The sequence below is a fragment of the Dreissena polymorpha genome, chromosome 1 (assembly GCF_020536995.1).
Source record: "Dreissena polymorpha isolate Duluth1 chromosome 1, UMN_Dpol_1.0, whole genome shotgun sequence".
Lineage (NCBI taxonomy): Eukaryota > Metazoa > Mollusca > Bivalvia > Myida > Dreissenidae > Dreissena > Dreissena polymorpha.
Window position 1 is genome coordinate 5,699,319 of NC_068355.1, and position 14,599 is coordinate 5,713,917.

At 36.7% G+C, this 14,599-nt stretch overlaps 1 protein-coding gene across 2 annotated transcripts in view; it reads right to left on the bottom strand.

Annotated features, from left to right (window-relative positions):
- Positions 1-3,727: 3,727 nt before the first annotated feature.
- The window catches only part of LOC127869301 (GPI ethanolamine phosphate transferase 1-like), a 55,383-nt gene continuing 44,511 nt past the window's right edge, over positions 3,728-14,599 (bottom strand). For both annotated transcript variants that reach the window (XM_052411755.1, XM_052411763.1), the window contains exons 21-27: positions 11,448-11,556; positions 10,224-10,326; positions 9,693-9,939; positions 9,139-9,290; positions 6,258-6,333; positions 5,935-6,051; positions 3,728-5,459 (exon numbers count right to left, since the gene is read on the bottom strand). In XM_052411755.1, the coding sequence (XP_052267715.1) occupies positions 5,316-5,459; positions 5,935-6,051; positions 6,258-6,333; positions 9,139-9,290; positions 9,693-9,939; positions 10,224-10,326; positions 11,448-11,556 (948 nt within the window). In that variant the 3' untranslated portion in view covers positions 3,728-5,315. The remainder of the gene's footprint in view (positions 5,460-5,934; positions 6,052-6,257; positions 6,334-9,138; positions 9,291-9,692; positions 9,940-10,223; positions 10,327-11,447; positions 11,557-14,599) is intronic.

The window sequence follows — 14,599 nt, forward strand, 5'->3', positions numbered from 1 at the left end:
TTTTTGATGAGTTCGTAGTTCCTTAAAAGAAAAGTGAAAATTAAAATCTTTAATAGAAACGCTTTTTCAGTTTACTTCTGATGGGGAAAGGGTTTACTGAACTCAAAATATAGTATTGTCTTTAAATATGGCACCCACTTTAAAAGGATAAAATGCATAACATGGACTATTTAATAACAAATTTTACATAACTACATGGGGGTGGGGGGATTTGAGGACTAGTCAAAATTATTTTCATTCAGTATAAAAAGTAATATTTAAAGTCAGGTCAAATAAACAGTGAAAGAGGCTACTGTAAATATTATGTTTTATAAGTGATTGTAACAGCTGTAATATTAATCTTAAACATATAGGCTTCGTATTTAACTTATCGGGATATTGGATATGAACTGTTGAAATATTAACGAAAAATCTAAAAATTTACCGGGACATGCATTGCTTTTCAATAACAGCGCAACTATAATGGTTATAATCATTCTTGAAACATTTAAATGTAGCACTACGATTACCTGTGTTCATTTGAATAAATAAAATAACGTGCATATTTTTACGTACCAATAACTATAATATATAGTAACAATCAAATATAAGAGTTTATTACCTTGCATATTTAATACATATTGTGTATTTTTCATTAAACATTGAAATAAACATTGCAGAAAAAGTTTCAATATTGCTAATATTCGTCTATATCCGCACTTTTCGGTCATATCCGCGGATATGAGTCATATATGCATTTTAGACGGACCGCTTTTTAACCCGGGATACTCGTGATACCTACCCGAATGGGAGACAACTTCTTAGTTACGAAAATCCCGAATAGGCGATTTCGGCGAGCGGAAACGCTTAGATATAATATCCTGACTTCAAAATAAAGTTAGGAAAATAAGTTTTAAAAAAATTACATTAAGAAAACAGGTTTAAATTGTTGTTGTTTTTGTCACTTGTTTGTCGCATATTCACCGCATGAAATGTGTGTTATGAGTTTAAGCGAATATGGGCAGTTTATTTCCGATTATCAGGATTTGCCTCAATTAATAGCGTATTACTTATCATTATGAAACAATAATGAAAACGAATTTATATTCATTTAAAAATAAAACAGTTTTAATAGCCTCAGCTGCTGTGCTTCGCGCGTGTATTTGTGTATTTTCGAGATCATTATTGTAAGAAATATTATTTCTAATGTTGTAACTTAACTTCAAATAGTTATCTTCCATATAGAACAAGTATTTTACCTAGTATTTTGTAACCGTATACGATGCTGCTAATGTTTATATTATTACTATGTTTATCTCTGTGACATAATTGATTGTGAGATATCTAGTATTTAGACGCTGTACACTGTGCAAGTGTGAATACATATTTGTCCTGTCTTGTCATTTAGAGCTTCCGCTGCGTCTCCGCGTATGCATCTATTAGCTGACCTGTCCATGTGACCTTTAAGGAGATCTATGTTACGCGCATTCTATACATAGATGGTGACGTCACTACGTTATTGTCACCTCTATGCTAGGACGCATCACATTCCCCTGATTTGGGGATTTGTGCTTCCGCCAAAATAGGTCTGCGCAGGAATGAATATTTTTTTATAATGAGAAAAACGGTGTTTAATATATGTTTAAAAAGGAATGATGTTTAAAGAAATGTTATTTAATATGTTAAAATGCGATTTTGAATCTCTAGTAAGACTGATAGCGATTTTCAGAAGCACGATTACTTGACTTACTTTCGCTTTTACTTTTCACTTGTAAAAGAAGTGCTACCCAAAATTCCTTGCGCGTTAGTACACAGATCAGTTAGACCTATGTGTACACAATGATGATACGCGAGTTTGACGTCACACGCAGTGGACTTCTTTCATGATGCAAAAATGTTAAGTAAAGTATACTCTTTCGCAGCACAGCGAACTGTTTTTCGGCGCGAATGCGGGTTCTCGATTTTTGAGTGAGTTATCAGGTGTTCAGAACTTAAGAAATCTGGCTTGAAAAGGTGGTATTAACCTTAAATGTTCACAAGCGAACAACTACCTTTCGCTAATACATATCGCGACAAGCTAATAGTGTTTTACGTAAAACAAATGAACATATGCCCATTTAATACATGGTAATAAATTTAACGAAAACAAACTCTCAAAACTGCTCAGTGTATCGGTTCCGTATTTTGTGTTCCCGAATCTTGATCTTGTTACACCGATTTGTAAGCACTGCATTCATGCCGCTTGTACATGGCAATAAAAAACGCGCATCCTATCGACACATAACGGGCTATTTTACGCTGGTAGATGAAAGTGAAATCGACATCAAAATGAATTAGTTGTAATCTCCTATTTGAACATGGACGTAAAGAAAGCAAATATAAAGAAAATTGGCATACCATTCACGTGATTTACGCAATCTTCAGCTTTTAAAGGATTGCAACGACATCTGAGCAACCTCAAACATGGCAAAGCTTCCAATAAAAAAGCATGTGGACAATACAACATGCCTAACGTTACATACTTCATGATACTCTGAACTAAGTTCAAAACGGAACAGTCGGTGAACAGCAGCCAAAACGCAAACACGCACAAAAAATCTTACTCTATCATCGCAATCCCTTTGACTGTAATATACAGAAACATAACGCCGTGAATTGACTCGATCTTTTCTGTAAACCAGTATCTGAACTTGCTTAACTCACTATTAACACGTTTTAAAGTTATAGCTATTTAACGACCATTTTATGATCTGATCGAGAAAGAAGCTCAATGAAACAACGCCTATAACACACGTATCACGAAGGTCCACAGGATAACAGCCGACATTTAAAATGTAATTCACAGCTTTTCCTAGGCAACTCACAGGGGATTATTTTTCTGAAACATGAACTCAAAATTATTTACTTTTTATTCAAGATTTTCTTCACGTCTTGCGGTTTTATTTTCCTAAATGTAAAATCTGAATAATTTTAACGATTGCTGACTTATTGTATAAATTACTAGTATCACTTTTTCAATTATTATGACATCAAACTATTTTTTATTGACTCCTTTCCTCTAAATTTACATGCACTGATTCTTGTATTATCGGGCAATTACAAAGTAACATTACGCCTTACACTGACAAACAAAACCGCAATGGTGGCTATTTAGAACAAGGGGGCCAATATGGTTCTAGATCGCTCATCTGCCGTGCAAAAGCGTAACATTGCTCCGAACGTTTATATTTACCATATAAACCAAGTTTCAATTTCAAAGCATCATTTGAACAAACCTTGAAGAGTTCCATTATACGATATTACATACACATTTGGGGTTTGCGGTTCCAGAGAGGAAAGATTTAATTTTGTTAAAAGTTTTGTAGTAAAAATGTGAAATTGTGTATGGTTTTAACCTATTGGGTAAAATAAAACTATAAGATGTTATATACCAAATATCAAAGCTCTCGGATTTGTTGTTTTTTAAAAGACGATTTTGAACAGTGATTTTTCTGATAAATTTTATGATCCCAAGGATTGGTCAGTTTTGCCCACTAGGGCATCATTTGAACAAACATTGTAGAAGACCACTTGGAGATGCTAACATGCCGAATATAAAAGCTCCGTGCCATGGGGTTTCATCGATTTAGTGATTATGTAGCTAAAGAACTCTATATAAATCACGTGATCTCTGTGGCGTGTGTGTGAAAGTAAAGTTTACCGACGACGAAGGAGGGACACATGGTAATGAAAAACACACACACATTAGTTTAAGTTCCACTGCCGGTCAAAGAAGAATGTTTATTTATCAAGAACAAATAAATCTAGAACGAATATATTTTTCTAACCCTTCCTATTTTGAAAAGTTACTACATGTTTCTTCTTCAAATAATTATGGCAAACAATACTTTGCCAATCATAAAACGATACAGAAATAAAAACATGTTGTAGTTATCATAAAATTTCGAAACAGTCTTCCAAAAACGTAAAACTTAAGAATCTCCTAACATAGCTTTCTGTGGGCCAAAGCCGGAAACAATTTCTCTTAATGTTTAAAATGAAAAATATATTTTGTTGTTTAATACATTCTTTAAGGTTGTATATTTTTTCAAACACAAGTTAATTTCCATGTGTTGATATGGTTGCACATGCATATCGTTCATTTTATGCAGAGGTGTGTCTTATTGCAGACTTAATATCAACTTATATGACCATTCAGACATCAACGTATATGACCATTCAGACTTTTAAGTTAGTCATCATGCAGTCAAAGAGACGACCACATTTCGGATGTATCTCCCCGTGGATCGTACATTATACAACTATTAACCAATATAAAATAGAAACATTTTTGCAGTTGAGCACACATGCACGTATTTAAGTAAAAACATCAATTGAACAAGACTAATGCCAAGCAATATATGTCCCCTACCGGCTCCACCATTGTCAGATTTTTATATTTTTTTTATATTTGTTGCCATAGCAACCAGAATTCTTGACGAAGGAACAAAATGAAAAGACGTGCATAATCTCCATATTGCCATCTAAACATGTTTTAAGTTTCATGAAAAAATATGAAGAACTTTTAAAGTTATCGCAGGATCCAGAAAAGTGTGACATACAGACCGACTCACAGACAGACGCACAGAGCGCAAACCATAAGTCCCCTCCAGTGAAAACGGTAGGGGACAAAAATGGGCTTTGTTAATCTGTATAATTGAAACAGTAATACAGGTCATAAATTACGCATAGTTGCAAAATAACGAAGAAGGATTGAACTTAATCAAAGCTTGCTTGAAGAAAAATATAACGCAGATTGTTTCTTTTTAACAACAGCAAAGGCTGTATTATCTGAGGAGTGTGTCCCAGCACCCTTACTTGCTTAACCCATTTACGCCCAGTGGACTCTTCCATCCTTCTAAATTGGATCAATTTATTTCCAAAATTAGGGATGTCTAGTATATTTATTTCTATATTTAGAATATTTCTTACCGAAATTCCTTTAAGCAAACAGCGCAGACCCTGATGAGACGCCGCATCATGCGGCGCCTCTTATGGGTCCTCGCTGTTTGCCAAGGCCTTTTTTCTTGACGCTAGACAAAAATGGTTTAACGTATTAGGCATCGGGAAGTCGGGTTAAATTTTCAGCTAGCGCTGAAATGTCTTAGTTGCTACTGGAAGATATACAATTTTGGCGGGGTATTAAACTCCCGGCGGGAAGCAGGGTACCCAAAGGAAAACTTGTAAAAAATGCATAGTGACTACAAATCAAATTACCAAGCAAGTAAATAACTTATTTAAAAACAATATGGCATAATATTATTACAAAAGTGCATAAATATGGCGACAGGTAGCATCTAAACTTTCACGGACGTGATGAGATGGACGATTCCGAACTGAAGGCAACAGAACATGCAGATACACTGACCGATCACGTGATGACTGACGCTCTCTCCTATGGTGGTCCAGTTACCAACATCCGTCACCCAGACGAAGTTTACCTGCACACAAAACAGGCATTCATTAAAAGAGAAACATCACTCAAACTGTAGAGGCTGGTCTAGAGCTACGCTGGTCGTATATGGTTTAGACCCATTTTCGCACGACGCAGCTGGTCGTATTTGGTTTAAACCCATTTTCGCACGACGCAGCTGGTCGTCTATGGTTCAGACCCATTTTCGCACGACGCAGCTGGTCGTATTTGGTTTAGACCCATTTTCGCACGACGCAGCTGGTCGTATATGGTTTAAACCCATTTTCGCACGACGCAGCTGGTCGTCTATGGTTCAGACCCATTTTCGCACGACGCAGCTGGTCGTCTACGGTTAAGACCCATTTTCGCACGACGCAGCTGGTCGTATTTGGTTTAGACCCATTTTCGCACGACGCAGCTGGCCGTGTTTGGTTTAGACCCATTTTCGAACGACGCAGCTCATATACCGGTAATAAACAAAAGAACACACGCGAGTCACTTACAATACTGAATACACAGAGGTTCATCATGATGAGAATGCTGCAGTTCTTGATGGATGTAAAGGTCACCATGTTGACCACCCGCAGGAAGCAGCCCATAACCAGCCCGGGCATCATCAGCTGAAATACATACCATAGCTGTAAAAGTAAGCATCATTTGTTTCATAATAAGCATACTAACAATCTAGTGACAGTTTCGTTTTCAATTGTAGTAATCTTTTAAGTACCAAAGACTTGAAAAGATGCGTCTGGCATACTAGTTTGCGCCGAGTCTGCTAATTTATTAAAAGAAGAAAATGCAATACTGTTGTAAAATTGACATGCACCTTAAACACCATGAGAGGTCCCATCTTTGGGGGGTCGGATATCGTGATGAAGCAGAACACGTCCTGTACGTCAAAACTGCAGGTATAAAATTGTGATTGTAGTTACACTTGAAAATTACAATATAATTACAAATTATACCACTCGCATACACACAGATATTTGTAAGTACAGCTATAAGCCATGACCGGGATTTGAGACAGAAATCCATAAATTTGAATAAGTTAAACTAACCAGCCATTCCTTGTTTACATTCAGGATTTTATGTCTGGGACTAAGCTCAGACTCTCATAAGGGCTTAAATATTGAACAGACTTACATCAGCAGGCGTGTGCCTGAACACTTTCAGAGCGAATATGCACGAGCTAGAACACAGGTGGGTAGCGTGTGGCTATGATATTAATTAGTGAAAACATCATTTTGAATGATAAATAATCATATTATAACGAAAAATTAACTTTTCTGGAAAAAATAATTTCACTATCAAATATATATATATTTGATAGTGAAATATTTTTTTTCAGAAAAGTTAATTTTTCGTTATAATATGATTATTTATCATTCAAAATGATGTTTTCACTAATTAATATCATAGCCACACGCTAACCACCTGTGAGCTAGAACAGTATTACTGAAAATGTGAAAACAATTTTAAAAATCCCTGAATATAAATTACAGACGAGGAAGAGGGTAATATTATTACTAGTAAATTTAACTCATTCATAAAATTTGAATTTGTCTTCAAATATAAATTTCGTAATTCGTTAAACTTACCAGTCATACTTAATGATAATTTCCCAGCAATAATGACAGATTAATCTTAACTTTTATCAGTAAGAAGTTGCACTGCTGTTATAAATACGCATGCAAACATCGCAGTCCTTTTTTCTGTAGTTAAAACACCATGTCAAATCATTTCACTTCCGGTGAACATAAATTCCCATAAATCGCTAAAAGTAAATGAATGCCTGTACTCGATCCAGACTAATTAACTGAAGCTTATGGTGTGTCCTAATGATGAAATGCCCCAACTCTCCTTTCTTGATCTATGGCTTTATTTTAAATGTCAAATAAATCAGACACAATATTCAAAGCTTTTTTATGTTGGGTTATCTGATTTAAAAACCGACGATAGGATCCATAATCCCTGTTGCATATAACACATTGCTAGAAAGTTAAGACGCTCAGCTTAGTGACTCAATAGTCTCCAAAGGCTGGGTAAAAATTTCCTGCTAGTTTAAAATTCAATTCAAATGTCAACTCCGACAGGGTTTATTCGGGTTAAAGCGTAATCCAAAAGTACACAAGGAAGAACTGGTAACAAATGAAATAAAATAAATGCCCTTAATAAAATTCATTCAAAATATAATTCAAACAATGACTTGAAAACAATCTCGAGCTTTGTCACAGACGTGACGAATCCACATGCTGCATTAACACATAATATTTTGCATGTCGTCTTCACAAAAAACAGCGCACACCATGCTCATTTTTTAAAACGCACAAAGTGACCCCTTGACCTAGTTTTTGACCCAGAAAGGCCCATGTTCTAACTTGGCCGTAAGATCATCTCCATAAAACTTCTGACCAAGTTTGGTGTAGATCGGATATAAACTACTTGAATTAGAGAGCGGACACCATGCTGAATGTTAAACTAAGTGACCCCGTGACCTAGTTTTAGGCCCAGAATGGCCCATGTTAAAACTTGTCCTAGAGATCATTTAGATAAAACTTGTGACCAAGTTTGGTGAGGATTGTATGAAAACTACTTGAATTAGAGAGCGGACAACATGGTGAGGTTTAAAACGCACTAAGATACCCCGTGACCTAGTTTTTGACCCGGCATGACCCATATTCAAACTTGACCTAGACATCATCTAGATACAACTTCTGACCAAGTTTGGTGAAGATTGGATGAAAACTACTTGAATAAAAGAGCGGACAACATTATGATGTTTAAAACGCACTAAGTGACCCCGTGACCTTGTTTTTGACATGGCATGACCCATATTCAAACGTGCCCTAGACATTATCAAGATACAACTTCTGACCAATTTTGGTGAAGATTGGATAAAAACTACTTGAATTAGAGAGCGGGCAACATGGTGAGGTTTAAAACACACTAAGTGACCCCGTGACCTAGTTTTTGACCCGGCATGACCCATGTTCGAACTTGACCTACACATCATCTAGTTACTTCTGACCAAGTGTGGTGAAGATTGGATTTAAACTACTTGAAATAGAGAGCGGCCACCATGATCAATGTGTAAAATGCACTAAATGACCCTGTGACCTAGTTTTTGATCTGGCATGGCCCATGTTCGAACTTGGCCTTCAGATCATCTAAATAAATCTTCTGATTAAGTTTGGTGAAGATCAGATGAAAACTTCTTGAATAAGAAAGAGGACACCATGCTGAATGTTAAAAAACGCACTAAGTGACCCCGTGACCTAGTTTTTGACCCGGCAAGGCCCATGTTCAAACTTGGCCTTAAGATCATCTAGATACAACTTCTGACCAAGTTTGGTGAAGATCGGATGAAAACTACTTGAATTAGAGAGCGGACAACATGCTGAATGTTTAAAACGCACTAAGTGACCCCGTGACCGAGTTTTTGACCCGGCAAGGCCCATGTTCGAACTTGGCCAAGACATCATGTAGAAACAACTTCTGGCCAAGTTTGGTGAAGATCGGATGAAAACTACTTGAATTAGAGAGCGGACACTTAATACGGACCGACAGACAGACCGACCGACAAGTTCACTCCTATATATCCCCCTAAACTTCGTTTGTGGGGGTATAATAAACATGAACACACATATACAGGAGTGGTGCGGGATAATGAATGTACCTCACATGTGCCGCACACTACAAGTGCTTACCTTGCAACGCTACAGATGTTCCCGGTGCCCATGACGTTTGCGATGGAGAATGTGAAGAAAAAGAGCGCGCGCCTTATGTCGCCTGATGTGACCTTGCGCTTACACTGCATCTCAGACTCGCTTGCGGCCGGACTGAAGTCCAGACTCATCCACTGAAATAATGAGTGCAGTTACAGCGGGAACAAAGTGTATGAAGGTATTCAAGTTTTTCTTTCAATATTATAAAAGTGATCAGTTTTATTTGCTTTTATAAATTGTCAACTTTTTAATGCAATTTTGGGGCGTATTCTCTGTGTTTAACATACCAGTTACAGTTGGAATCAAGCCGGATCACAATAGTAATACATGTATACTTCGTCAGTGACTTCGTTAAAGTTTGTCTAGTACTTATTTTGATAAATTTGCTTAGGAAATTGTAAACTGCCTATATGATTTATATAAGACATGATCAATATGTATAATTTTCACATTAAATATAGGCTCAGTTATATCATGCAGAGCAGATGTACTGATACAGAGAACTTTTCTAGACTAGCCCCGCTATGTATTCTTGCCTCAGTGACTGTAGGCTCCATTATAAGGATGTCGTTGGAGCGCGTGTGTTTGTGCTGCTTGACGGAGCTGTGTCCGTTCACCGCCCCCTTGCCTCCGGTCGAGATGGCCTTGCCCGGCACCCGGTTGGGCTTGGAGTCAGGGCCGGACCGGGGCAGGAAGATTGGCTGGGACTTGGTGAGGTTACGCTCCACCTCAATGAGCAGCCAGGCGTTCCAGACCAGAATGATGTAGTAGATCGTCTCCCAGGTGGACACCGGATTGTTAAGGGCAACGCGGTCGTTTATATGACACTTCCTTACATACCGTTCTATTTATTTTGATCAAGACACAGAAAGGGTAGAAATGAGTAGACCGTGAATATAAATAGATTACAAGGCTAAAAGTAAAATCGCGCTGGACAAAAAGCAAGCTTCACCATGAAACAACACTTGGCACTACGTATGTTACATACCTTGGTTACCTTTTCAAAACGCAAATTAATATAAATTGTTTTAAACAAATTTAAACTTTAGTTATTTGCCAAAGGATATCCAATGGAGAGGAGGATGTATGGCGAGATGAAGGCGAGAGAGATGGTCACGAGACGGCTCTGTACGTCCGTGTTCACAATCAGGGGCTCCACCAGGGACACAACTGAAACCAGACATGGGCTAACAGCGACACTGAGAGATGGGTTTCATTGTTATTAATCTGGACATTAGTGGGTAAGGGATATCGACATGTTCTCATAGTTTGGGGCGAAATCATTATGTGAATGTAACCAATAAATGCTATTGATTTATAGCTATGTAAATAAAATACTAAGTTGCATAAATAAATAAATATATATTAATGCATCTAAATACACAATATACAATAACATATATATTAATTATTATATATATATAAATATATATATATATATATATATATATATATATATATATATATATATATATATATATATATATATATATATATAATAATTAATACACCAATGATGAATTTCAAATTAAAACAACATTTGGGAACAAATATGTGGTTCAATAAAGTTCGCTGCTCCAATTAAATAAAATATTTCTCTTTTTTATCAGACAATCAGAGCAACAATATTGGTTTAACTTATTTTGCATTCCAGATTATTACTGACTTGTTAGTTCCTATAAAGATTATTAAGATTTATAAACTAACCTATATTTTATAAACACTCAACAAGTTATCATGAATAGTATAATTTAATAACAAAGTCAAAACCATTATAGTGTTCCGTTACGTTATTAAAAGTATTAATGCGCGCTAAACGCTTTCCCACTCAGAAGCAAAGTAAAAATGGCTGTGAGCAAACAGCATAAAAAGCAGGTTTTATGCTGTTTGCTTCTCATCCGTATTTTAGTGTTTGAAATAAAACCTATCAAACTTGAATATATTAAGAAAGGACTAAGATTGAATTTGATTTTCTACAGGACTTCTAAGTGCGTATCTAAGTGGTGAAGGATTGAATGGGTCACGTTCTGAGAAAACTGGGGATAATGCAGTCGCACTGGCTAATCAGGGACGACACTTTCTGCTTTTATGACATTTTTCGTTTAATTGAAGTCTTTTCTTAGCAAAATCAAGTTTAGGCGGAAAGTGTCGTCCCTGATTAGCCTGTGCGCACTGCACAGGCTAATCTGGGACGACACTTTACGCACATGTATTATGCCCAGTTTCCTCAGAACGCGACTCAAATGGTCACATGATCAGTGCGCGTGATCGTCTGACAACGGCGCACTCACTGAATATGGCCCAGCTGGTGACCTGGTTGAGGAGCGGTGTCCGGATATCCTGCGAGGTGAGGTGCGCGGTGTAATACAGCACCACAGTAGACAGACACATAATGCTGATCTGAAAATAGAACATGTCCAGTTCAGTAAAAGAAGTTTGTTTGTATGTGTCATGGAAAAGAAACAACAACACAGGATACATATGTTGGAAAAATTAATGATGTTTATGATGCTTGAATGCTTTCTTCTGGGTGTCAAAATGCAAATCAATATAAACAACAAGAGCTTTGTCAGATAAAGAAAGCATTGTCCTAAGTGATGAATGTTGTCAGGGTTAGACAACCATGTCCATTAGTTCCATTTATCTAGCATGAGTACTTTTAAGTTATGCTAGTATCACACGTTTGGTTTTCAATTTTTAATGTCATCATAATAAAGACACGTTTGGTGTGAAGAAAAATCTGAGATAACGTTAACATTGCTCATGTGGCCCTCTTTCCACGAACCCAGTTTCAAATCAACCTAGCTTATAAAAAATTTAGTTGTCGCAGGATCCAGATTAAAGTTATTACTTTAGATATTATTATAACCATAGTAACCGCCTTTTTTGTATTTAAAAACACTCCCCATTAGGCTCTCTATCAACGTGCATAATTGTTTTCAACCTAACTGAAGTCATTATTGAGTTGATGCAGGATCCAGCTTTTTTTGGAGAGTGTTCATTTAATTCTATAACCATATCAATGTTCAAATAATGTTTCTATACCCCATTCGACCCTCTGTCAACACACTGAGTATCCTACACCTTGCTTCAGTACTTTTTGGGTTGAAGTACTATCTAGATTTTATATTACAGTTTTTACAAAGCCTAGATAAAATACTTTTTGACATACATGTATTGCCGATCCCATTTTTTTCAGACATTCATCGCTTATTTCTGTGAAAAATTCCGCAAAATTTGTCTGACACAAAAAGTACTGAAATTACATGCATATTTGTTATAAAGCCCTTTATCCATAAACCACATTTCATCAACCCAGCATAAGATATATTTTAGTTATCGCAGGATCGGGATTCGAAAAGACAGACAGAAATTAGTAAGACAACCGTGGGGACTTCAAATGAAAATGCATGGTTGTACCACGCTTCAACGGCAAGGGTAACACAACGTCCGACAACAAGGGAAACTGAAATGTTTGCATGCAATAATCAAACGTTTATTGGAGGTTTGATTTGGTAATGAAATTACACTCTAAAAAAAACGGTTGAGTGTTGTGCCATTGTCAAACGTGTTGACGATATTGATAATGCATAAAAGTATTTTGGAAGCATATTCAGTTAGTTACCCAGGCTGTTTAATCAGCTGTTTAGAGAGGGCAGATAATATTAGAAAACTCACGTATACGTTCAAGTGTGTGCTACTGTCATTTTCGCAGAAAATGCATGTAAGCTGTAAGATTTTGGACTAAATAATATTAAGTCACAAACACATAGCAGTGTTTATTGTATGAAATATTAAATATTTGTATGATTTAAATGTTCATGCATGTAGTTTCGATATACTCTTCACAGAGCAAAGTTACTTTTAGTTCTTGTACAATTGGAACAAGAGCTGCGTTTGTGAAACACAATGCCCCCTTTAAAGTCCCACAGTCGCTATTTTAAAGGAAACAAGGCCCATAAGTTAGCCAAAATCACTGGACCGAAAAGAAGCAAACACTTCATTTCTAAGTCGTATAGGTAGACTCAAATACCAATCAACTTACTGGCAGTACTGGTGTTACGATGCTTTTGAAGAGGATGGATATAAAACATCAATATAAGTTTATCTATATCACCACAATTGTGTATGTTGATACAACCATTTGGGTACGATAAAAAATTTGGGTACGACAATTTTGGGAACGAAAAAAAATTCGGTACGAAAAAAAGTTTGGGGGTACGGGGAAGTAGTACCCGTGGGTAACTTGATCCATTGAGCGAAACTGGGAGGCGCGTCACATTCTTGTTCATTAAGTATGGTAATACATTCATGATGATTCTCGAAAGTAGGTATGAGCACATAGCCGGACCATGTGAGCTCAATCGTATGAGCACTTGACTATCCGAGTTCGCCCACGAAAATATGGATAAGTTAACTAATAGCGAAATGACCTTATACATGTATATGCTGAAATCTAACAATCGAACGAAATATCAAACATGGTATGTACACTTAGGTGGTTGTGTAATTTCTGTTAGAATATCGTATTCAATATGTAAATTTTAAATGATTGTGCCCGCACTTGAGTTTGTAGCCTTGTTTGAGTCTATACGCGCCTAGGCTGCACCCAGTGTGTGTATTCGTGTTTTTCCAAGGTAATGAGTTACCTCCGCGCTGAGGCTGCATAATGTTGGGACCCGGAGTGTGTCCAGCACTCCTACCTAATAAGATTAGATTGACGACAGTTGAGACGAATTTTGAATGATAGATGCAATTTCCAGCTATTTGTTTTGTACTGAAATACTTTTTAATTTTTTGTATGGTCAAATGCTGCGGGGGGGGGGGGATGAGATTTTCCGGAAAATACAACTGTCAGGAATGGTGACCACAAAAGATACAAAATATAACATTGCGCCGGGAGCGGGAATCGAACCGGTGTTGTTAAGGTGAAAAAGCGAACGTCCTTACCACTGCGCTAGCGGGACGGACTATTACGCAATGGAATGTTGTTTTATCTATATATATCATAGCAGTGCAGTGTTTACAATTTGCAAGTTCGAAATCGTTCGCATTCTTTAGTTTTGTGATCACGTAAAAAGTTAATTTTACATGTTTTTATTCGCAATTTATTTACTAAATCGAGCACAAATATCAAACAAAATAGAGAAAATGTATAGTTGTTTCATTGGTCTATAAAAATAAAATGGATGTAAAATTACTAATTTGAAATTAACGTTCTGATACACTTATTGAATCTGTTTCCCCAGGACATGCTGTTCTATTAATATTTACCTTTATCAACACGAACGACAACTCTGCTAGGAGAATGTTATCAATGAAAATTAACGAGCAATCTCCTACGCAGTGGCGAATGCCAAGGGAAGTAACTGAAAAATCGAGTTATCTCAATCGGACTGGCTCGGTATTTTACATAGGTCGCAATTGTGAAGAATTTTTTTAC